The following is a 25746-nucleotide window of genomic DNA, read 5'->3' on the forward strand; positions in this document are numbered from 1 at the left end:
TCAAATGAAATAATAGGACAAACCTGCTATTCTGTGGAATTCCTCTTTAATGCCCCACAGTGGTTTATGGCCACAGAGAGAACCAACAAACAGCATAAACCCACACTGTGGGAAAGACTCCACACATCTGACTGGTGTTCACATCCATTTTATTCCACTTTATTCTTCACAGTAAAGATTGGGACAGAACACTGAGAAGTACAAAGAACAGATATCTAATTATAATCTCTACTGAAAAAACATGACAAACACACAAGACAGAAACACCACTCTGGTTCTTTATCCGCTTAATACATTTTTAGGAAAATCTTTCCTGACTAATTGGTGGGGATGCAGTACTGAAACCGGTACCCTTTTGTACCGGTACCACGTCATCAATGCTCACCAGAACGACAAGTTCCAGCCTCAACAGTATGGCTTAATGGTGCCGGCGTAGTGACGTTGACACAATGTGGACACAGCATGCTCTACTTTGTTTCCATGCGTCTTAAAAAGACTAGCCGTCTCTCTCCCTTTATCCTTGTTACTTCTCCTGCTCCAGTGTGATGGGAGTGGGGCTATCCATGTTTTCTGACTCAAACAAGCATGACGAGTGACAACAAACGCACGCAGATGGAAGAGAGACTGAGAGCATAAAGGTCCAAAGTGTATCTGTATTTTACTAAAGTAGATGTAGATGGCACGCACTGTTTCAAATGTAACAAAAGCGTGGCTATAAGGACAGTAACACCAGTAACCCGTCCAGACACTGCACTAAAATACACCAGATTCTAACGGAAAGGTGCACAGCATTTGACCATCCAAGATATCTAGAGCAGCTATATATATATTTCAATATATTTCCACTGTTCTTGTTCTTTGCAGTGAGGAGGCCATTTGATAAACTCTGCATTTTGGTTCTTAACTGTACTGTTTATCTAAGTCATTACATTAAGGTGTATGTAATTATTACGAAGACACGTTAGTATTTATTGATCATGTGTCTTCTCCCTCCTTGTTTTTACACAGAAAAGTATCAATAAGAATACAGACAAAAATACCGGATTGAATAGGAGTATCGATAAGAGGAGTACCATCAATAAAGTCTCAACAAAACTGATCTCTACTAAATCGTTACTTGACCTAACAAAGCATAAAGTCCCTACTTTTTGTTGAAATAAAAGTGAAATCTTCACTAATCCCATTAGAGATGGTAAAAACTTAAAAAAAAACTGTTCTAAGTTAGAATATCATATCAAAACAATTAAAGTCTTTAGAAACACCATTTATACACATAAAATACTCACTTGTGCCCACCTCTTATAAATTTACTGTATCAATGTGGTATGGAGGCTATCAGCCTATTGCTCTGTGTACAGTCGTGGCCAAAAGTTTTGAGAATTACATAAATATTGGAAATTGGAAAGGTTGCTGCTTAAGTTTTTATATTAGAAATTTGCATTTACTCCACTCCAGAATGTTATGAGGAGTGATCAGATGAATTGTAGAGTCCTTCTTTGCGATATAAATTAACTTAATCCCGAAATAAAAAATCTCCACTGCATTTCATTGCTGTCATTGAAGGGCCTGCTGAGATCATTTCAGTAATTGTCTTGTGAGAATACAGGTGAGAATGTTGACAAGCACAAGGCTGGAGATCATGATGCCAGGCTGATTGGGTTAGAATGGCAGACTTGACATATCAAAAGGAGGGCGATTATTGAAATTATTGTTCTTCCATTGTTAACCATGTCGACCTGCAAAGAAACATGCATTGTCATCATTGCGTTGCATAAAAATGGCTTCACAGGCAAGAGTATTGTGGCTACTAAGTCTGCACCTAAATCAACAATTTTCAGGATCATTAAGAACTTCAAAGAAAGAGGTTCAATTCTTGTTAAGAAGGCTTCAGGACGTCCAAGAAAGTCCAGCAGGTGCCAGGATCCTCTTCTAAAGAGGAGTGCCACCAGTGCAGAGCTTGCTTAGTAAAAGCAGCAGGCAGGTGTGAGCGCATCTGCACGCATAGTGAGGCAAAGACTTTTGGAAGATGGCCTGGTGTCAAGAAGGGCAACAAAGAAGCCACTTCTCTCCAAAAAAACCATCAGGGACAGATTGTGATGTGTGGGGTTGCTTCTCATCCAAGGGAGTGGGCTCACTCACAATTCTGTCCAAAAACACAGCCCTGTATTCTGAATGGTGCCAAAACACCTTCCAACAGCGACTTCTTCCAACAATCCAAAAACAGTTTGGTGACGAACAAAGCATTTTCCAGCACAATGGAGCACAGTGCCATGAGGCAAATGTGATAACTAAGCGGCTCTGGGACCAAACGTAAAAAATTTGGGTCAATGGCCTGGAAACTCCCCAGATCTTAATCCCATTGAGCGCTTGTGGTCAATTTTGAAGAGGCAGGGGGACAAACAAGAAGTGTTGATGAAAGAATGGGATGCTATAAGTCAGGATTTGGTTGAGAGCATGTCAAGTCAGATTGCAGAGGTCCTGAAAAAGAAGTGCCAACACTGCAAATACGGAGTCTTTGCATAAATATCATGTAATTTTTCGATAAAAGCCTTTGAAACATATGAAGTGCTTGAAATTACCTTTACAGTACATCACCTAAACCAGCGGTCCCAAACCACCGGGCCGCGGGACACTTGGCACCGGGACGAACAGAAAGAAACAATAATTTCCATTTTATTGTTTTTCTCGAAAAAAAAGTTTTATTTTAAAAAGTGACCGGATTCTCTCTGTTACATCCGTCACACTTAACGCACGTCAAAGTCACGACACACCAAAAATCATGTGATACACCCCGCTAAAATTAAACCCAAACAACCAAAATGAGCAAAAAACAAGGGGAAACGGTCCAATGAAGGGACAGAAGAGGAACCTGCACCCGCTAAAAAATCTGGAAAATCCGGAAATCTGCCTTTAACAGGCAGCGGTAAACGTGCCTTGCGCTGCACCTCAACCCACCCCCACCCCACCCCCCACCGGTCGGCGGTAAACGTGTCTTGCGTTGTACCGGTCCGCGGTGACAAAAAGGTTGGGGACCACTGACCTAAACAACTGAAATAAAGATCTCAAAGCAGTTTAGCAGCAGACTTTGTGAAAAGTAATATGTGTGCCATTTTCAAAACTTTTTGCCATGACTGTACTTGTAATTAAACCTGAGGTTGCTATGGAGTTCATTAGGCTATTAGGGTTTGACCCCAGAAGTTTTAAACATGAATGTCCTGTAAAAAAAAAAAAAAAAATCAAAATTGTAAAGGCTTCTGTCCTGTGTGAGTTGTCATGTGTCTTTTGAGATTAGATCTGTGACTAAAACGTGAATCACATTCTCTACAAGAAAAAGGCCTTTCTCCTGTGTGTTTTCTCATGTGTGTTTTGAGATGAGATCCAGTAATAAAACTTGAATCACATTCTTTACAAGAAAAAGGCCTCTCTCCTGTGTGAGTTCTCATGTGTGTTGTGAGATGAGATGCAGTAATAAAACTTAAATCACATTCTTTACAAGAAAAAGGCTTTTCTCCTGTGTGAGATGACATGTGTATTTTCAGATGAGATATTTGACTAAAACTTTTTTCACATGCTTTACAAGAAAAAGGCCTTTCTCCTGTGTGTGTTCTCATGTGTGTTCTTAGATGAGATGCAGTACTAAAACTTTTTTCACATTCTATACAAGAAAAAGCCTTCTCTCCTGTATGAGTTATCATGTGTGCTCGGAGATGAGACATCTGACGAAAACTTTTATCACAATTTTTACAAGAAAAAGGCTTTTCTCCTGTGTGAGTTCTCAGGTGTGTTTTGAAATTAGATATTTGATTAAAACTTGTATTACATTCTGTACAAGTAAAAGCTTTTTCTCCTGTGTGAGATGTCATATGTGTTTTGAGATTAGATAGTTGACGAAAACTTTTATTACATTCTTTACAAAAAAAAGGCTTTTCTCCTGTGTGAGTTCTCATGTGTGTTTTGAGATTGGATATTTGATTAAAACTTTTATCGCATTCTTTACAAGAAAAAGGCTTTTCTCCTGTGTGGGTTCTCATGTGTGTTTTGAGATGAGCTGCCGTGCTAAAACTTTTTTCACATTCTATACAAGGAAAAGCCTTTTTTCCTGTGTGAGTTCTCTTGTGTCTTTTTAAATTAGATGTTTGATTAAAACTTGTATCATGTTCTTTACAAGATGATCTATTATCTGCATGGTTCCCAATGTGAATTCTGTACATAGATATGTTACAAAAGCTTTTACCACATTCTTTACAGATATAACATCTTTCATCAGACCCAGTTCCCATGTAGTCAGACAGATTACTAATTATTCTTGAACTTTCACCAGACATGATAGAGGAAAGTCTCTCTACTTTTGGAGATTGTTTGCATTTCTTAATCAAACTTGCCTTCTTGGGATTTTTTCTAACACCAGAGTCACACTGACTTGCTGACATGTGAGAGCTGTCCAGACTTTGGACATGACTTCTGTCTCTTCTCGTCCTCTGATCTCTGTACTGTGGGTCTGTCTCTTCATCTGTAGTTGATGTTGATTCTTCTTGTTGGTTTACTTCTTCATTCTGACTATCAGTTACATTAAAGCTCTGCCGATCATTTATGTCTGCTTCACTGTTCTCATCTTCCTCATAAGTAGGAATCTCCATCAAGGTATCAGTCTCCTGCTTCAGATCAAGCTGCTCATCATTCTGACTGATGAATAGCTCATCTGGCTCCTCTTTAATCGGTGATGGTTTTGGTACTCCCTGTTCTTCTTTAATATGTGGAGGTTCTTGTTCCTCAGGCTCCTCTTTATAATGTGGAGGCTCTGGATCTTCCCGTTCCACACTGAAGTTCCTTTGCTGGTTGCAGGAATCCTCCTCTTCAGTCACCCAATGCTGGGGGAGGACTGCAGAAACACAAGAAGAGACCTTTTTTATGTTTTGAGGGATTTGTGTTTCATTAAGCAATTTGAATAGTCTAGCCACCACCTTGCTTATCTATAAGACACTTCCAAAACCTTAGAGGAGGAGTCCCTGAAGGATCATTGTCTGTAAAGTTAACTTACTTGTAACACCGTCAATGCAATGTCTTTTTAATAAGTTGCTTCTGTTTTCTTTAGCACCAGAACACTGTGCTGAAAAAGCCCCCCTACACCTCCAAACAAGGAGGAGAGCTTTGTCAGTCAATAAGCTGTAGTTTGAACCAGCTCAGGATAATAAAAATGATTTTCTTAATAATTTCTTTAATACTTTCTTAAAGCAAATGAAATTACAAAAAATAGTGATTCACAAATGGTATGAACAGGTCTTCACTGCATCTAACTGTATACTCAAATTAAAACAAGGTGAGAAAAATAGGACAGATTTACTAGAGAGGGGACGGGGGCGTTGACAGAGAATGTCCATTTATACTGATTCTGCATCCAGGTGATTAAGTGTTTTATGAAATTATTAAAAGAAAGCCATTCCACTGTTTTAGATTCTTGCTATGATTGACAGTAAAGATGCAGGCATCCATTGTTGATGTTTGTCACAGTCTCATACTTCTTTTACCACACCAGCTCTGTAATGTTAAAATGCTGCTAATAAAGTTGCATTCACAATGGATTCTTCTCTGTTATAATATTTAGAAAACACCTTCTGGGCCGAGGAATGGAGCCCAATCAACCGAGGTCTGCTCCTTGCCTGATGGTGGTGTTGGTGGGGGGTTGTGGGTGTTAACCTGGAGGTGGTGCTGGCAGCGCAGCCTCTTCGTAAAAGGGGCTGTTCTTACTAGTATACATTGTTGAGATAAAAAATGTAAATAAGTTATCCCATTTTTACTCTGAACTATTGACCTATTGTGGTACAGTACTGACCTATTGACCATATATGGTGAAGTGTGTGTGCAAACTGTTTTGCAAGAACTTCTTTTCTAGGAAAGCAGACGAATATCCTGTGACTGCTGCACATTTGCTCAGCAATGGCCCAGCGACGGCAAGTCATCTTTAAAAAGCAAGAAGCAACCGAAGAAGGCTGAGCCAGCAAAACATGGCCTGCGTGGCTGCTGTGTGACCCCTAACCTTTATAGATGCCACGAACATGTAAGCTAGCGAACGCCCTGAGATCAATAAAAGGAGAGGGCATGGCAAAATATGCTTCAGAGTGGTCGGAGATTGTAACTAAGCATATCTCTGTCCATTCTCCTTGAGTGTAAAGGTACCTTGATTCTCTCTAGTCTTTCTTTCCTTTCGTTGTTTTCTGATGTTGCAGGTTGTTTGAACCCAACATTCGTCACAATGTTGGGTTCAAACATTGTTTGAAGTCCCATCCCCTCCGTTTCATAGATTCGGAGGGGATGGGACTTTTTTAGCAGAATACTCAAAAATGCACAAACTGATCAAAATATTGCTTTGAGGGAAAGGGTACATCAATACAAAAGTGTAAAAAATGACACTGGGCACTAAAAATTATGCAAAATCTTTTATGTCAACGTTTACTGTCTATTTCTTAATTTTGTTTAACACATTTTAATTTGTATTTTGTGTTGTGGTTGCAGTGTTGTGTGTTGTGGGTGGGAGCAAGGGGCAAACCTACCCGGACACAGCTGGAAACTGAACTGACTGAAGGCTGCCCTACAGACTACAAAACAATGCATTATGGGACATGTGTCCTGATGGTTTTTGTAGTGGAGTGATTAATTAAAATAATTTCAAATACCAATTCATTAAAAAAGGCTACATACATCACAAAACATTAAAATAATCATAAAATATATAATAACACAGATCATACTAAGGGGGAGAAGAATATTAAAACTAAATTGAATGTTAAGGACAACTACAATTTCCTGTTCTCCTTTAGTCCTGCTGCAGATTCGCTTTCATCTGACAGCCCCCCCCCCTCCCGCCTGGTGTCCCCAATGATCCAGGTGAGGTGCTGGTTCATCTCAAACACGTCTATCGTTGCATTTTCCCCACGTATTTTCAGTGTGTCTAAGGCTAATGTTGTTTTTGCTCGAGCGTGGTTAAAGTTCAAGCCCCGTTAGCTGTCACGCATGTAGGTGTGGGACATTTATTCTCCTCAGCTGACCCGACTCCCGTGGGAGCGGTGTGCTGCCGTAACGGCCGTGCATAACCGTTTGATGCGCCGCCATAACCGTAACAAACCTTCCTCCGGGTCTGTGCGGCCCAGAGAAAAGTTCAGCAAGGACTGCATGTATTTAGAAAATTACAAGCGAATAAATACGTTCTAAAGGAAAGTAAGGAACTCCTTAATGTGGTCCAGGGAGGGGGCTGTCAGGTTTCCTGCTTTCAAACCCTGTCATTGTCACGCCCCCAATAGTCATATACCCCACTGTGATTGGTTGGTCAGCTTCACGCACGACAATGAAAAAGTGTCATTCATACAAACTGGCGGGCTGCAGTAACATTAAACCTTCATATTAAGGCGGGGACCGCAAAATATCATCTTGGGGGCCGCAAATAGCCCGCGGGCCGCGAGTTTGAGACCCCTGCTGTAGACTCTGGCACTGGTACACTAGCCACAGGTCGGAAGAACGAATCAATAGTTCGCTTGCTCATAGCTCAGACGCACATATCAGGTTGTGATATTTGTCTCCGTTTCCTTCCCACAGATGTTTACGCGCACTCGATTATCTCTAGGCCCCTCCCCCTACACGCATTTTAGCCACTCACAGTGGCTTTCCCTATTCTTCTCACACGCAGTGGCCGCCTCACACAGTCATCACGCGAGAGTGTACGTGCTCGCGTTTCATGAGTATGTGCGCGAGTGTGTGTGTCTGCCTGCGTGCGTGTGCGCTCACGTCTCATTGATTATTTCATAGATCATTGACGTGCCCCTTCCACGTTTAATGTATAAAAAAATACGTAGGGTGGGGGAGGCAAATTTACTGGTAGCACATGTGCGACTGGATGTAAAATTCAGTCGCACACTCTCAAATTTTGGTCGCAAAATGCGACCAATTGCTCGCAGTCTGGAGCCTTATGAGCGCACATTCAGTTTGTGTAGCTCAGTTTCGGAGAACAGCAACAAAAAAAGATTTCCTCCAAAAGACGTTCCACGCTCAGAACCCTTATTGCAGTTCTGGTTCAACAGCTATTAGGTGACGGAGGTGACAGTGCGCATGTCTACAGTATCAGCATGGCTAATGCTGATACTGTAGACTGATACCATCTCCATACGCTTTCCTGTGTGGGGGGAACACTTTGGCTTTGTTCAGCATCCATGAAGGGAAAAGAAAATTGGATAAGTCAAATGCTGTGTGTTGACATTGTTACACAAAGATAGTGTATGCCACAGATCTGTTGATGCTCTTAAAACGGCATTTCCCGGTCGTTACAAACGGGTCTACAAGAAAATAAATGTGCAAGTTAATTTTTCTGGCCAGTGTTAATTATCCAAAGTTTTTGGTTCCTGGCAGCTAATAGTTTTTCTTATTTTATAAAGCAGATCACCTACATAGGTCAATTTTCTTTATTGTTATATAAAACCAATAAATGCATTTTACAGGTAATTTTTTTCTGCCTTTTTTGTACCAAAAATAGATAAAAACTTTATTAATCTCCCAATAGAGAAATTCAGGTGTCCGACAGCAAAACACACACAAACACACACAATAAATAACAATAAAAGTTCAGTTCATAAAATAGCAGTTAATATCAGGCAGATTTGTTGAACAGCAGTACCGAACCGAAACGTATCAAACCGAGCCCTATGAAACTCTGAATCGAATCGAATTGAGATTTTAGCATATCGTTACACCCCTATTAAAGACCTCTTAGTGCCTTACCACCCAAACAGAACACTTCACTCACAAAATGCAGGACTGCTTGTGGTTCCTAGAATTTGTAAAAGCACAGCTAGAGGTAGAGCCTTTAGCTACCAAGCCCCTGTCTTATGGAACAAGCTCCAGCTCCAGCTCATGTAAGAGAGGCCAACACAGTTTTTACTCTCAAAGTGAGGCTAAAAAAATTTGTGTTTGGACAGGCTTGTTGCCAGACTAGCTAGAAATCAGTAGGGGTGTAACGATACGCTAAAATCTCAATTCGGTTCGATTCAGAGTTTCATAGGGCTTGGTTTGATACGTTTCGCTACGGCTGTTTAACAAATCTGCCTGATATGAACTGCTATTTTATCAACTATTATTTTATTGTTATTTATAGGGGTGTAACGGTACACGTAGTTGGACCAAACCGTTTCGGTACGGCACTTTCGGTTTAGTTCATTTTTGTTTTTTCGATTTTTTGTTTGTTTATTTCCCCCCCCCAAATGTTTTAACTTTGCGCCGAGGCGGAACTCATGTTACTCGCGGTATTCCGCCGAGACTCTGAATGGTTTCTGCATTCGTGCACTTCAAGGAAGGGGGGGGGGGGGGGGTGCAGCGTAAGACTGTGTGTGTGTGTGATTACGCGTTCAGGGTGTGTCGCTCAGTCATTGGAGAACAGCAATAAAAAAGGGTTTCCTCCAAAAGAAAGGCGGCTGGTTCTATTATTAACCTGCTCTGGAAGCTCTGAGGGTCTGAACGGGGAAGTGAACCCTGAAGGAAGATCCGCCTTCCACGGCCAGAAAGCTGCATTTCTGGTTTTGACTTTTTTTAATTATGCTACAGAATCTCTTCCATAGTTTCACCTCTTATCAAAGAGGCTTTTTCAATTCTGAATTAGATGACAGCCCCTAAACCTACTTCCATTATAAAACCAATAAATGCATTTTGCAAGTAATTTGTTTTGCCTTTTTTGTACCGAAAAAATACTATGGATAGATCGATAGAGGGATGGATGGATGGATGGATGGATAGAAACTTTACTGATCTCCCAAGGGAGAAATTCAGGTATCCAGCAACAAAACACAAAACATTACAAGAAAATTTGCAGTTCATATCAGGCAGATTTGTTAAACAGCAGTGGCTGGATCTGTGTGCAGCGTTCCAGAGGCGCATGCTGCAAGAAAACACTGCTGCCTTCTAGAGCTCATATCCATCAAGGAAGAACTGCAAAGACACCCGGGGCGATCCGGGCCTCAATAAACACTGCAGTGGACCTTAGTGGTCTTCTGTCGGGGACTTGACGTGCCACGGGGCAAGTAGCGACTTTCTGATGACAGACAGAATTTGTGCTCAGTCTATTTAAACACACATTTGCAGTGACGTTTGTATCAGAGGATGTTCGATTGGCCGTTCTGCATGTCAATCAAGTCAAGTACTTCTCTGTGAGGATTTTGATTCTCTGACAGATATTTAAAAAAATATTTTTATTTTTTTGTTTATTTATTTATGCTGGCCTGCAATTTACCCTCATGTCCTTGAAGATCAACCAGTCAGTCGCAATCGACGTAGTGAGCACCCCTGCTTTAACTGCTCACCCTTCATTTGAGCATCATTCATTCCTTTTCAGCAATCCACCTATTTTAGTAGTGACTGTTTACAGACCAGCAAGTCGTCCGTCCAGTTTTTTACAAGATTTTTTTATCTCTCGTTCTCCTTAGCCATAATAGGATTCTAAAAACTGGAGATTTTAATCTTCATGTTGACAACCTGGGTTATCCTGCCTCAAAGTTTTTAAATCTTTTATGTAGTATGGATTTTCCCCAGCATGTACACAGCTCACATTTGGACATGAGCTTATTCTGATGAGAAGCCTTGAAGAAAATCGCAATGCAAGTTCCCTGCAGTTAGCAAAAGCAGTAGAAAGCCGAACTGGAGTGATTGTGAAACCATACGGTGCACACTGCAGAGGAATGGCATGTATGGTCGTCGTCAGCGAAGAAAGCCTCTCCTAAACCCAATTCACAAAACAGCATGCAGAATTTGCTAGGGCTAGAGTGATGAGGCAAACATCTTTTTCGGAACTAATGGTTTTAAAACTGTATGGCGTTGCAAAAGTGAGGATTTCAAAGAGAAATGCATGGTGCCTACAGTGAAACATGGTGGTGGCAGTGTCCTCATGTGGGGCTGCATGAGTACTGGTGCATTGCATTGATGGTATCATGAACTCAACAATGTACTGCTCTATACTAAAGGAGAAGATGCTGCAATCACTTAATGCATTTGGTCATGGAGCACTTTTCCAACACGACAATGATCCAAAACACACTTCTAAAACTACTGCTGTATTTCTGAAGAAGAACAGGATGAATGTCATTGAATGGACAAGTATCTCTCCTGATCTGAACTCAATCCAACACCTGTGGGGAATTCTAAAGATCAAGTTGAGCATCACTCTCCATCAAGCATCCAGGCTCTAAAAGAGGTTCTTCTTGAAGAATGGTTAAAAAAAAAGATAAATGTTGCAATATGTCACCAACTTGTTCATTCTACGTCTAAAAGACTTGGTGCTGTCCTTAAAAATCAAAATGCTCATACAAAATACTAGATGTAGTAGTTTTTGTTGCAGGGTCTATTCAGTTTTGGTTAAACCAATTTAAGAAAAACAGAAGATTATGTGATCTAAGTTAGATCATTCAACTTAATTTCATGTTATGGAGTTTAAAGGAGTGTTAAAAAAAACGAAACCTTCTGGAAAGCTTGGAAATGTTTCTTTTGTTCATCGAGCTACTAATTAAATTACTACTTTTTTAAGGGAGTGTGTTGATTTATGAAAACTGTACCTTATTTTGCAGCTTTTGGGAGAGTATTTTATTAATTGGGGTGGCAGTGGCTCAGGCGGTTGAGCTGATTGGCCAATAATCGAAAGGTCAACGGTTCTATTCCCACTCCCCCCAGTCAAGTGTCGCTGTGTCCTTGGGCAAGACACTTCAAAATATGAAACAAATCAATGTGCAAGAAGACGTTTCGCGACAGGGGAAACAAATTCTGGCACAACAACACGGTCAAATATTGAAGTGGTTATTTTGGCTCATGTGCAGCCACGCCCCTCTGTCTCTATGGAAGCGATTGTGTAGCATAAATAAAAATGCGGTCCTCATTCGGACGCACCGCGGACAATCTTTTGTTCTTCGGACCGCCAGCTGCCTTCGCATAGCGGAGCACGAAGTCTCCCGATCATGATCGCTGAAGGCGGAAATGCTGCTACGGTCTGAGAAACCATCATATGAATTTGTGTTTCCAGTGGTGTCCAGAACAAAAATAAAGACTGATGTAATTCCCACAAATTTACAAATTTATTTGGTGCTTCATGCTGAATTTGCTGTTTGATGACAGCTGGAGCCTCATCAACAGATAGCAGATTTCCCCGTAATAAATGCTTGCTGGTTGGATCAACACTCACACAGCGCGAAGCTGCAGGAGACTATCTTCTAAATGTGCTTTTATCACACAGTTATGATTATAATTAACGGCCTGCTCTGCTCGATCATATGTTTTAAATCAGACGACGCTGAAGTTGGGTTACGATTCACAACTTCTGATTTGCGAGGGCACTAAAGGAACATTCCGCAACAGGAACTGGACCCGGTTTTAGGTGATCTTAATGCGAAAAATGCAGTGGAATGTTCCTTTAGTGCCCTCGCAAATCAGAAGTTGTGAATCGCAAGCCAACTTCAGCGGCCGGACACTCGGAGAAAGCAGCGACGTCATCGCCCCGCCTCCCCTCTGCTAGTGCTCACTGTTAATGAAGTTTGCTACAGATTTTGCAGGGTGGATGTGAAAATGCAATCCCCTCTTTGCATTTTCGTTTTAAGTATGACACACAATAAGCGGTTTTAAGTATAAAAGGAAAAAGCATTTTGAAATATTGCTTTTTCATTTTAATTTTGAGTCATTTGATGCAGCTACATTTTGAAAAGTAAAAAGCATTTCTGTTAATCCATTTTAATTGTCAAATTAGACATTTCTAAATGTATTATGCTACACATTTAGCAGAGAACTTTTTGAAAATGAAATGTCAAATCCCATTTTCATTTTAATTAAGTGACAGAATAAGCGATGTTGAGGAAAGAAATGAAAAAGCATTTTGGTGGATTGCTTTTTCATTTTAATTTTGAGTCAAAAAATGCAGCTTCATTTTGAAAATGAAAAAGCATTTCTGGTTTTGACTTTTCTTTTTATTTATGCTACACAATCGCTTCCATACGTCTCCAGCATTGAACCACACATTCAGTACTCTGCGTGTCACCATACTAGCTGTCACTTTAAAGTTTAAACATGTCCATGCAAATGTCTGTTAACTCCGTTAATGGCGCATTGAAACATGAATGTTGATCCTTCCACAACTGAGGAAAAAAACGGCCCGAACGTCTCAGCGCACTCCCCACTGATTCCCCCATCATCCCTTTGTTTGTTTATGCCCTACCACTAGTTAACAACCCCAATCTAACATTAGCGGTGAAACTAAGCCGACAGCAACATCGCTAATCCAGCCACACAGTTTGGATCCAGAGGAGCTAAGACAAGGAAAACAAAGACGTTCCTGGATCTATGTGTGTCTGCAGGTGGATGTAATGAACAAACCTGCAACTTGTAGCTGCAGTTGCGGGTTCCAGGCGACATCCTGCAGTCTGCGCTGACGACAGAGCTCCTCCTCGTACTGGACGATGGTTCCTTCACAGAGTCGGAAGATTTCTTCAGCAGCAGCAGCTAGTCGCTCGTTGATCAACTCTCTCAGAGGCTGAAGAGAAGACATGGTTCCTGCAGCTGCTCCGTTCAGCTGCGACTCCCACAAACACCGCCGTCCTCTTCACTGCAGCTCCGATCGATCATCTGCTAGTCTCACAATGATCCCAGCAATCCACGTTGTCTTTCCGTTCAACACTTCTTCACTCATTTACGACACTTTAGAAAATGCTGAGAGTTCCCACACGAACCACGTATCGTCCTTTCTGTCCAAAAACCTCATAAACGTCCCAACAAAACACCGCCACCTGTCAACAAAAGCTAACCAAGACAACAAAATGGCACCCTGACATCACTAGCCGGAACCGGAAGTCCAGAATCAGATTTTTCTTTCAAACTTTATTGAACAATCAGAAATGTACCCGCTCTCGCGTCGGGAAATCTCTTTTTTCTTCTTCTCGAAAAAGGACAAATTTAAGTGGCAATCCTAACAGTTATGTTTATTTTCTGTTTTAAGCTTTAATCCATGTGTCAATCAAAACCTGCTATTTTTTTAAAATAAACTTTATTGCACATTATGACATTTACAGAAATTCAGAACACAATTGAATTCCAAATATCAAATACACACACACACACACACACACACACACACACACACACACACACACACACACACACACACACACATATATATACACATATATATAGATATATATCTATATATATCTATATATAGATCTATATCTATCTATCTATCTATCTATCTATCTATCTATCTATCTATCTATCTATCTATCTATCTATCTATCTATCTATCTATCTATCTATCTATCTATCTATCTATCTATCTATCTATATCTATATCTATATCTTTATCTATATCTATATCTATATCTATATCTATATCTATATAGATATAGATAGATAGATAGATAGATAGATAGATAGATAGATAGATAGATAGATAGATAGATAGATAGATAGATAGATAGATAGATAGATAGATAGATAGATAGATAGATAGATAGATAGATAGATAGATAGATAGATAGATATGTGTATGTGTGTGTATATATGTATTTGCCAGTAGATTTTGAATCTAACACATACAGACACAGCTTTGATCGTTTTTTTCTTCTCAATATTACGAATACTATTAATGTACAGATTGAACTCAGAAAAGAATACAGTGAAACAAGTTTTTCGACCAGGGCCTTTACATTTGTGAATATGAAATTTGGCCAAAATGTGCAAGAGATTTTAAAGCAAACCGGAGAACTTTTGTAAATTCTTTCATATCCGACCCAACAAGACATCTTTCCTTGAAAAAAATAAATAAATAAACAAGAATCAACTTTGTCATGGATGAAATCACAAATCTTATGCCAAATCACTTTAATTTGAAGACAATACCAGAAAAGATGGTTGACCGTTTCATGGGAATTGCAGCAACAACTAAAGAGTGTGTCAATGTTCAATAAAACCTATTTTGAATCAAAATTTTAGCTGAGTCAATTCTGTGGATAATCTTAAAATAATCTTCTTTTACTTTATTGGAATATAAGAATTTATTAAGGGTTTGCCAAACCTCCTTCCATGCAATATCTTCTACAAACATATTCCAATAAGACATTTTCTGAGGTAGTGAAGGGGGTCTAAGGGCAGGGATGTCCAGTTTGGCTTAGTCAGTTTGTTAGTTCATTCATATAGTATTTATATAGTTTTTTAATATTTAATTCTATGTATTCATGATCCTTTTGATTTTATGTTTAACTTTTTCAATTACCGTCACGAAGCCCATCGAGATGATTGTTGTTGTGAATTTGGGCTATACAAATAAAATTGAATTGAATTGAATTTGGATTTGAAATAATGTTCTAATGGATTTCTTGTTTTTACTGGGATAAATAGACAGACATATTTTCCCCACATGACTATTTTTGGGAGAGAGCAGAAACGGCTCCCCAACATTAACTCTATGTTGAAATTTAAACAGTATGCATACCCCAGTATGCAAACACTTTAGAATTTTCTAAAGGGGGAACAGGGGTGTTAAATTTAGAAAGAAATTCCTCATATGTTAAAATTAAGAAGAGGTAATATGAAGACGTATAGTGTTCCAAATGGAGTTGTGATTTCTGAAAAGTTGTTTCAACCAATTCATTTGAAAGGTTTAAGTTATAATTTAAGGTATAAAAATCAAGGAAAAAGAGGGCCACTTTTGTCATAAGAGTTCATGAGAACATTTTTCTTGAAGTAATGTGTTCTGTTTTTCCACAGGAAATTCAAAAGCCTTTTGTCAATTTATGAGCTCTAAAATAAATAGATGATCATTTCATGGTGTGTTTAGCCAATAAGTATCTTCAACAGCAGGTTAGTTGGAAAACATGAAAGAAACCAGCCCTCTGCTACTGGACTTTGACATTTGTGGTTTCATTAAATTCATTTTTCGAGCAAAAAAGAAAACCAAAAAAAATCTGTTTGTATATTAAAATCTGAAGTTTCTGTTTATTCTTTCATGTAGTCATTGCTCCCAATCTTTACATTTTCTTTTTTGTGTAAAATTGAGCAAAATTGTTGTTTTGGTCATTCATGTGATTAGTTTTTGTAAAACTGTGTTTTTGCAGTTGGAACATCAAATGCAACCAAACCGTTTCTCCAGAAAAGTTGATAAATTGATCAGAGCAGGAGATGGTGGAGGACGAGCTGGTGGAAAACACTTCAGGACAGCCTTTAACATAAAAACCATCTCCAGTCCAGGATGATGGAGGAGCTGATGCAGACATTCAGCTTTATTGTAGGAAAACTCCACAAAGAAAGAAATCAAATCACAGCTAGAATTTTCCTTACATGGAGCTCTAGTTTGGGCTTAGTTTGTTTTTATTGAGTCACAAGCTGTACACAATCCTGATAAATAGGAATGATAAAGTCTGAACTGACCCAGAAGAAAGATCTGGTCCTCCTTTAGGTCTCCAACCCTCCAGTGATGGAAGTTCAAAGTGGGAGGAGTCATCTTTATGAAGTCCATTAGAATCATAGAAGTTCTAGATTATATATATATAAATAAATACTTAATTCTAAATGATCTAAATTTTAAAGGAAATGAACTGAAAGTGCTGACTCAGCACGGATCAAAGGAGACAGAGATGATTTCCTGGAATGAAGAAAACATCAAACATCATGATGTGATCTGGAACTGAGCTGTTCTTCAGAAGATCCTCCCAAACATGGAAACTGTTGCTGCAACACGTGAAGGTTTGGTTCTGTTGCTAGTGAGATCTGATGGATCAGAACCAGACTTCTGTCAGCTGGAACTGGGGCTTCTTCCAGACCATGTGACCTCATGGACAAAGTTCCAACATGGTTTCAATGAAATGTGGAGGTTTTCCAGGAAACTTTCTGCACTAAAGAAAAAATCTTCCAGAACAGCTTCAAGCTGCAGAAAAACTGTTTCCATCATTCTGAAGACATTTCTTTAGGCTTCATGTGAAGAAAACAAACTGTTTGAAAAGATGAAAACAAAAACAAATACGTTTCTAGAAGCTGCAGATGCAGTTACAAAGAACAGCCAGCAGGTGTCTCACTGTGGGAGTCTCTGGAGTTGAAAAATGACTTTTCTTTGGTGGAATTCAGTCTTTTTGATGAAAGACAAACAGGAAGGCAAATACTTGTTCTCATAATATTGGATCCAAATGTTGGTAGAAAGTAAAGCAGCAACAATCAAATGAGCAGCAGGTCTTTTTAGTTCATCTCTCACTAGAATGAGATCCAGACTGAAGCTTTTGGAAACTTGGATCATTCCAGCTGAAACTCACTTGGATCAACTGTGGACATTTCTGGAGATTTCAGGACGTGGATTCAACAAATCCCAGTTAGTTTGCTAAGAAAAAGAAGTAAACTCATTTACTGAAACTCTGGGATGTTTGAAATCCAGTTTCTAGGTCTGGAAGCTGAAAAATGTGTGGAGCTGCTGAGAATCCATCATCCTCTGTAAACGCTGGATCTTCATCCCTGAAAGTCCATGTAAAGAGAAGAAATGGTTGCTCCTCTCCACACTAGAGACAGGAACAAGAACAGGCTTTGCTTTTGAAAAAATGTTCCTGAATTTTGACTGATGAGCTTATTATTTGTCAAACTTTTTAGTTGTTGTCTCTATTTGTTCTGGATTTGAGAGCAAATTGATGCAAACTGATGCAAAACTGAGGAATTCTGGGAGTCAACAGATCAGCTGAAGGTCAGACGGCGGCCGCTCCTCTTCAGTTTTACTGGCTGCTGGGTCACCTGGTGGTAAATCCTCCATGAAACACAGAAGGATAAAGGTGAAATGTGAAAAAGGAACAGATGACTTGTTTGGAGGCAGTGGTCTTCATGGATTTCAAAATGTTTGTCATTGAGAGTTTCTCCAAACATTTTAGGTGACAGTTTACAGAATTCAATTCAGGGATTCTCTTAAATAGACATTTAATCTGAGCAGAACTTCAGACTCTTCCCCCTTCACGTTCCAAACAGGAAGTGCCTCTTGGCTCCTAGAAGCCAAACTCCCATTGAATTTTATAGAGAAATAAACAGCTGTTACTCAGTAATTCTATTGGTCAAAATAACCATTCTTACTCTGATACCTTTTTTACATCTTCTTGCTAATCCTAATCATAATATTTTTACATGATGTTATTTTTTATTTCAAGTTATTCAAGTTAAAACTGACTCATCAGATGCCCCCACCTTGAACGTTCAAAATGTTTGATTGACGGATTCTTCTGGGTCCATTTTCAGTGGAAGAGGTGTGGACTTCCAACTGCAGCAGTTGACATAAAAATGTTAACTTAAACCAATCATTGCTTACTGTACATGTGTATTTGTTGTATGTCTGATCTTGTTCGGGTTGTACTGGAACTAATCTTGTATGTCAGTGTAAAAGCTGTGCAAACAACAATAAAAGCTATTCTATTCTATTCTATTGTATTTTATTCTATTCTTGTCGTCTGGCTCCATCCTTATCCATCAGCAAAACGGTGACTGAATTGATTTCTTTTTGGTTAGAGCCAGAGATAAGACAATTTCTATGGCTTAGTCCAGCTATCTTGTACAGTCAATTGGTCCTCCTTTGGGTTGTCTCTTTGCATCTGAGCAGACTTCCTCTAGAGGTCAGAATTGGACAAAAACGACAGATGGCAGAACTTAATCCTTGTGCTATCCTAGGCACTTTTAACATTGGGAGTTGGGTCATCTAGACCCACTAGACAGTGCTCTGAACCTTTTTTCTTCAATGATTTGTGATCTTCACCGGTGTCCATGGATTACATGAAATCTTTCCACCTTTATCCACCTTTGTCAGGGTAGGGAGAACACGTCAAAGTAAAGGTGGGGTCATCTAAGATAGCACAAGGGTTAAACACTAAAGAAACAACAAAAAAATCTCTCTGCAGAATGGAAAAAAGTGTGGTTTCAGTGAGTGGACAGCATCTTCACACTGCTACTTCCAATGGTTTCAGTTTGGAACGGCTGGATGTTGCTTCATGAAGATCTACAAGAAAAGCTGCTCTGCTTCAGAAAGTGGTGTTTGGTAAAAAGTTAGAGACGTTTCAGAGCTGAAACAGGCAGATTTTAGAAAGACATAACATACTCAATATGACTGATGAACCAATCAAATAAACGGACGGAGCTCTGTGATCTCACCTCAGTCCTGAAATCAGCAGTCAGAACTGGACCTGAGGTGTCCATCTTTGGAACCTGCAGAGAACCAACAAACAGCAGAAACCCACACTGTGGGAAAGACTCCACACTTCTGACTGATGTTCACGTCCACTTTATTCTTCACAGTAAAGATTAGAACAGAACACTGAGAACTAAACAGAACAGAGGAACAGTTCTAATGTCTACTAGAAAACATAAATCACAAGAACACCAGACAGAAACACCAGTCTGGTCTTTATCTGCCTCTTCCTTAATACGGTATATTTTTAAAATGTTACCTTCACAAAACTGTTATTTGATAAGATGGCTCAACAAAATATAAACTGCAATTATTTTGTTTTAAAACACTATTGAAATGTTCACGAATTACATAAAATGTTAGATTTAGGGACATGTAAAAATAATTCTAGTGTTGTCATGGTAACACACAGAATTAGACAACCTTGTCTCATCATGAATTACAACCATTCAATCTTACGGTCAAAATAGAAAACAACATATTTCTATTTATAGATGTGTAAAAAAAGAAATTTCAAGAACAACTTAAATATTTTTGTCAATCAATACAAAAAGCCAAACTCATAATGTACAGAATTATTACAAATGAAATGTATTCATCCATTATTTTTTATCAATGTCATTATTGTGGCTTATAGATTATGAAAACCTAAAAAATAGAAAATTTGAAAATTATTACATTATATCAGAAGATAAAAAAAAGGATGTTTTCAGCACCCATGTCAGAGTTCAGAAAACTGTTGCTTTCTATGCATTCAATAATCACCTGTGCCTCCTTTAATTTGAATGGCTGCGTTGATGTGGTATGGAGGCCATCAACCTGTGGCTCTGTGTTCATGTAATGAAAGTTCAGGTTGCATTGATAGTTGACTTCAGGTCAACTTCATTGTTGGATCTGCTGTCTCATCTTCCTCTTCACAACCCTTCATAGATTTTTTTTTATTGGGTTCAGGTCAGACTTTGCTGGTTGATCAAACAGTAACATCCTGGTCGTTTTGTTGGAAAATAAAATTGTTGACAGCTTGTCTGTAGACTGTAGTGTAAAGTGCTTTCGAATCTATTTTATTCTACCAAGTGAGAGAGCCAATATCATGCCATCCTTAGGCCTTTCAGGGTAAACTACATATCCATATATATGTTAACCTTTGGCACACTCAGGGCATTTTAAATAAAATATGAGTTATTTTTACAGCTTGGAAGTAAGACGGCTTGATCTCTGAGGCACCGCTTTTCGCTCAATGGGACTGCTGCCCATTTCATGACATCAACCTAGTAGTTCTTCGTAAATTTCCAGCCTATTTTTTAAAAAAAGGGGGGGGGTAACCTTTTCACAATATTTCTTCCTTCCCATTAAAAGCATTAATGTCTTTTCTTCACAAGTCCAACGCTGTTAGTTTTTCTTTCCTTTTTTTAAGTAGCAAAATTTAACTTCATTCTTCATTACAATTTTTGTGTAGAAAAAGGCTTCTCTCCTGTATTCTCACATGTTCTCATGTGTCTTTTGAGACTAGACACATCACTAAAACCTTTATTACATTCTTTACATAAAAAAGGCTTTTCTCCTGTGTGAGTTCTCATGTGTCTTTTGAGACTTGATACAAGACCAAAACTTTTATCACAATCGTTACAAGAAAAAGGCTTATCTCCTGTGTGAGTTTTCAAGTGTCTTTTCAGACTAGATATTCGAGTAAAACCTTTGTCACATTCTTGACACGAAAAAGGCTTCTCACCTGTATGAGTTCTCATATGTATTTTAAAATTATAATTATTAATAAAACTTTTTTCACATTCTTTACACGAAAAAGGCTTCTCACCTGTGTGAGTTCTCATGTGTATTTTGAAATTATGATTACTAATAAAACTTTTATCACATTCCTTACAAGACAAATGCTTCTCTCCTGTGTGAGTTTTCATGTGTGATTTGAGATGATATCTTTGACTAAAATTTTTGTAACATTTGTTACACGTAAATGGCTTCTCTCCTGTGTGAGTTCTCGTGTGAATTCGGAACTTAGACCAGTACCCAAAACTTTTGTCACATTCCTTACAGACATAAGGATTTTCATCAGACTCGGTTCTCTTGTGGACAGAAACATTGTGTGCAATTGTTCTCTTACCAGACTTGATAGAGGAAAGTCTATTTTCTCTTGGGGATTGTTTGCTTTTACTACCCAAATTATCCATCTTGAAATTTTGTCTAACTTTAGAGTCACACTGACTTGCTGACTTGTGAGAGCTGTCCACATGTTGGACATGTCTTCTGTCTCTTCTCTTCCTCTGATCTCTGTTCTGTGGGTCTGTCTCTTCATCTGTTGTTGATGTTGATTCTTCATGTTGGTTTCCTTCGTCATCCTGGCAATCAGTTACATTAAAGCTCTGCTGATTGCTTCGATCTGCTTCACTGTTCTCATCTTCCTCATAAGTAGGAATCTCCATCAAGGTATCAGTCTCCTGCTTCAGATCCAGCTGCTCTTCATCCTGACTGATGCGGAACCCTTTTTGCTCCTCCTTTGTCAGAAGAGGTTGTGGTTCTTCTAGTTTCTCTTCTTTAATCTGTGGAGGCTCTGATTCCTCTCGTTCCTCTTTAATGTGTCGAGGTTCTGGATCTTCCTGCTCCTCTTTAATCTGTGGAGGTTCTGGTTCCTGCAGCTCCTCTTTAATCTGTAGAAATTCTGGTTTCTGCAGCTCCTCTTTAAACTGTGGAGGTTCCTCATGTTCCACTCTGAAGTTTTGCTGTTTCCAGATATCTTCCTCTTCATTTACCCAATGCTGGGGGAAAACTGCAGGGACACAAACACAAAAATGAATTGGCCCTGTTATTTCTTTTATTGCTCGGTTAAATACCAAATAAAATTCGAGCCAGAAGCCCTATGCTTGTTTGCATCTGTGTGCGCTGTGAGCACTACATCCAATCAAATTAGGCCTGTGTTGGTTTGAACCAAAATGTGCAACCATATTGCAGGACAACCAATAAAGCCGATCTGTTACTCTCTGTTCACCCAAGTATTTCTGTTCTGGTTTATTAAAAGATCTTTGTTTACAAGATCTTTTTTTTGTTGAAGGGTCAATAATACCCTAAAAAGTTTTATTCTATTTTAGTTAAACATATAAAATTAAATCTGCATGCACATCCCCTTGAATCAATGTTTCCTAAATTGATATAAATGCCCCCCCCCCTCCCCCGAGTACTTTTGCCAGCAAGCCAACAGAGGAAATTTTAAAAATCAAGGCTAAGGAAAGGCACATTGAAAACATAGACAGATCATATTCACAACAGAAATGTTGGACTTAAAACAAAATATAAAAAAAAAAAAAAATTTGGGTGCAAAAAGTGTTATTTTGTGCACAACTTTTTCTTTACGCATATGGACAATTATCTTACCCTACATCCTTGTTACTATGCCTATGTTCAAGTCTGTCTGCATCATCCACTTTCATGTTTTTTGGAGTCTGACTGAACCATTACAGATTTAACATACTTACTTGGTCCAAACTTTATAAAAAAATGTGCTGGAATGAGATATGAGAAAAAAATCAGTAGTTGGAAAATATATTGGGTTCATATGTTTGTAAATCTAACTCTAAAAATGTCTCACAAGCCACAGAATGAATCATTGGTCTGTAATGAGGGGATTTAAAATCCAGACAATTGTGGCAACTCCAGGTTTTCACAATTGCAAACAATATGAACTGGGTCTTTGTTATGACGAATTCATTTTGGATTTTTGAAATGGGGACGTACAAGCTCAGTGGCAATTTAACTACCAGGAGTAGTCATTCGTTTACATACCATGGAAGAAATTATGATTTCTTGGTCATTTTTAATAGAATATGAATGACAACACAAATTCCACTCATAGTTAGTTAATGGTTGGGTGAAGCCATTTATTGTCAAAAATTCAGTTTCCTCTTTTTAAATCCAAATGACAACAGAAACTTTCCAAATGACCCTGTTCAAAAGTTTATATATCCTTCTGCCTTTGAACTGAAAATATGCACACAAGCTGATCCAAAAGGATTTGAATGACAGTTAAAGGTAACTCTCCTCACCTGTGACTCATCTGCCTGTAATCATTTGGTACAAAAGGTCTTGAAGTTTCTGAGTTTCCAACAGACCCTTACATCTTTCATTCAGTACTGCACTGATATTTTAGGATCCTGCGGAAAGCTAAAGAGCCGTCAGAAGATCTACTGGAAAAGGTAACTGAACAGTACAAAACAGCGAGGGATATAAGAAGATATCCAAGGAAGGGAGAATGTTCTGTTGAAACCAAACCACACTCACAAACATTTCTGCCACAACTGCCAGAAAAAAAAAACATTAGGAATGAGGAGAAAACCTCACAAATAACTTCAGCTGTGATCTAGAACTCTCTGAAAAACTGTCTTGGATGTTGGCGATGTGGCTGAGCTGGAGGTGTTTGTCTGCGATCCTTTTTACTGTAATTTTGTGCTGAAGAAGAACAGCTTTTCACTGAAATCAACTGGAAGTCGCTGTGGCACTGTAATCCTCGCCCGGATGGAAAGATGACGGCGTTTCAAAAAGCGAAAGCAAAACCTTCTTTTGTAAGCGTTACTGCCATCAGTTGAATGGTGACTGCAGAGATGCTTCTCCACGCTAATCGTTAATCCATCACTCAAGATCGCCTTTTTTTTGTCAGAGTTTGTTTTCCAGCTTCCTCCACTTGTGAACTATGGATTCATTCATCTTGAATTCTCTGCAGCTGCTCCATTGTCCCTCCGTGTAGCTGATAGCTTGCAGTTTAAACTATGCTTGTTGTAAACAATGTTGTTCATGCCCACACTTCCCTCCCCTGTTCTCATGCTGTCTTCTTCTACGTCCCACAACAACACAATCGGCGCACCGCCTCATAGGGCGCCCCTTACATTTTGGAGAGAATATTAGACTTTCAAATGCGCCTTATGGCCGTGCCACAGTAAAGAACAAATCTGAGGATATCAAGAAGTTTCAAGATTGATTTCCTGCTGGAGGAAGTTAGAGCCATGAAGATCCAACATGGACTAGAGCTGAGCGATATGATAAAACTAGATTTTTTTTCATTCCAAATTCTATTTTCGATTTTAATTGATTTTTTTCTCCCTCCTTTTACTTTTACAAAAATTACAAATGACAGACTATATTTAACAAAAACTATTATTTTTTTTAATATATCCTTTGGAAATTGGCTCTAACACAAAGTTCAACAAAATGCAAGCTGTAAAAACGTTTGTGCCGCAGATTCAGCAGATATTTTGTGAGCTACCGCTAACTTGAGCTTCTCATGAAGAAAAATGTTTCTAGCTCTCGACAGTGTGTGTGTTTCAGGTGTTGAAACAAGTTTGTCGTACTCCCACCGAGTTTAATCTTGGGTAGTGGGTTGTTATAGTTGTGGCCGTATTTAGTTTAGTGTTTTGCGTGTTTTAGTTCTATCAGAGTGGGACTTTTGGGTTTTTGTGGATCTTTATGTGTCTGATTTGTTGATTACTTTCAGGTGTGGTGATGGAAAGCGTGTGGCTTCCATTGGACCCAAGCCGATGGAGGCAGCCTTTAAGAGCACCGTGTGGACCTCCAGCCTGCGAGGAGGAAGCTTTGCTACAACCCGTCTCCACTGCAGCTTAATGATCTTCTCTACCTGATATGCCGTCTGTGTCACACTGTGTAGTTCTTTGTGGGTTTGTGTTCAGGCCCACTCTATGTAGTCTCTTGTTTGGTATAATTGCTCAGACGGTTCACTCGGTCTTCCGGCAGAGATCCCGGACCACGCAGGGTAAATGGCGTATACTTATATAGCGCTTTCTACCTTCTTTCGAAGGCCCAAAGCGCTTTACAGTCACAGTCCCATTCACCCATGCACACACACATTCACACACTGATGGCGGCTCCGCTGCCGTACACTGGCGCCAACCTCCCACCAGAGGCAAGGTGGGGTTCAGTGTCTTGCCCAAGGACACTTCGACACATGGGCGTGCAAGGCAGGAATCGAACCTGCAATCTTACGATAATGGGTCAACCGCCCTACCGCTGAACCACACCCACCAGGGTCCGGACATGAAGAAAGTCCTCCCCGGCACCCCCGGCGAAGAGCGCCCTCTCCCTTCCCGCCTGAGCCCACGGAGCACAGAGATGTCAGCGGAGCAGTCGGTCCTGTTTTCGCTCCAAAGCCTTCTCTGGAGCGAAACACCTTCTATGCATGACGTAAGACCAGAGCAGTAGTGTCACACGATCTGAATAAACTGTTTACACGCAAAACGATTGGATCAACAATCGGCATTACCCACCTATCTCGATCGGAAAGAAATTTTGATCCGAACGAGTCTGATCGGTGCAGACTATTCAGAACGGCGTGTTCCCATGACGCATTTTTCTTCCAATCAGGCGTTCTTCCCGATTACTTTTGTCCATGTAAACGCAGCTACTGACAGTAAAGATGCAGCTCTCCGAAAGGGTGCTTTTATCAGTTCAACACTGGCTCTGAAATGTTATGGCCACGTCTTAAAGTCAGATCTGTGTCTTCACACGGTGCCTGCGCTTGTAAATATATTGCACAA

The 25746-nt window shown here is 39.5% G+C and overlaps 3 protein-coding genes across 7 annotated transcripts in view; 1 reads left to right on the plus strand and 2 right to left on the minus strand.

Moving 5' to 3' along the window:
* Window positions 1-25746, plus strand: part of LOC105357660 (NACHT, LRR and PYD domains-containing protein 12) — a 243950-nt gene that overhangs the window by 111306 nt on the left and 106898 nt on the right. The gene's annotated exons all lie outside the window — the stretch shown is intronic.
* Window positions 133-13602, minus strand: LOC111948635 (gastrula zinc finger protein XlCGF57.1-like). Its single transcript, XM_023962446.1, has 2 exons — window positions 13381-13602; window positions 133-4879 (listed from the first exon to the last, which is right to left on the minus strand). Exons 1-2 carry the CDS (start codon window positions 13550-13552, stop codon window positions 3237-3239), a joined length of 1815 nt encoding a protein of 604 aa, XP_023818214.1. The 5' UTR covers window positions 13553-13602; the 3' UTR covers window positions 133-3236.
* The window catches only part of LOC110013798 (gastrula zinc finger protein XlCGF28.1), a 989290-nt gene continuing 982819 nt past the window's right edge, over window positions 19276-25746 (minus strand). For 3 of the 4 annotated variants that reach the window (XM_023962618.1, XM_023962629.1, XM_023962624.1), the window contains exon 2: window positions 19276-21977. In XM_023962618.1, the coding sequence (XP_023818386.1) occupies window positions 20638-21977 (1340 nt within the window). In that variant the 3' untranslated portion in view covers window positions 19276-20637. Of the gene's footprint in view, window positions 21978-25183; window positions 25191-25746 lie in introns of all 4 variants that reach the window. The other variant, XM_023962625.1, reaches the window with a different exon arrangement.

The sequence above is a fragment of the Oryzias latipes genome, chromosome 2, assembly GCF_002234675.1.
Source record: "Oryzias latipes chromosome 2, ASM223467v1".
In the NCBI taxonomy this organism is placed as follows: Eukaryota; Metazoa; Chordata; class Actinopteri; order Beloniformes; family Adrianichthyidae; genus Oryzias; species Oryzias latipes.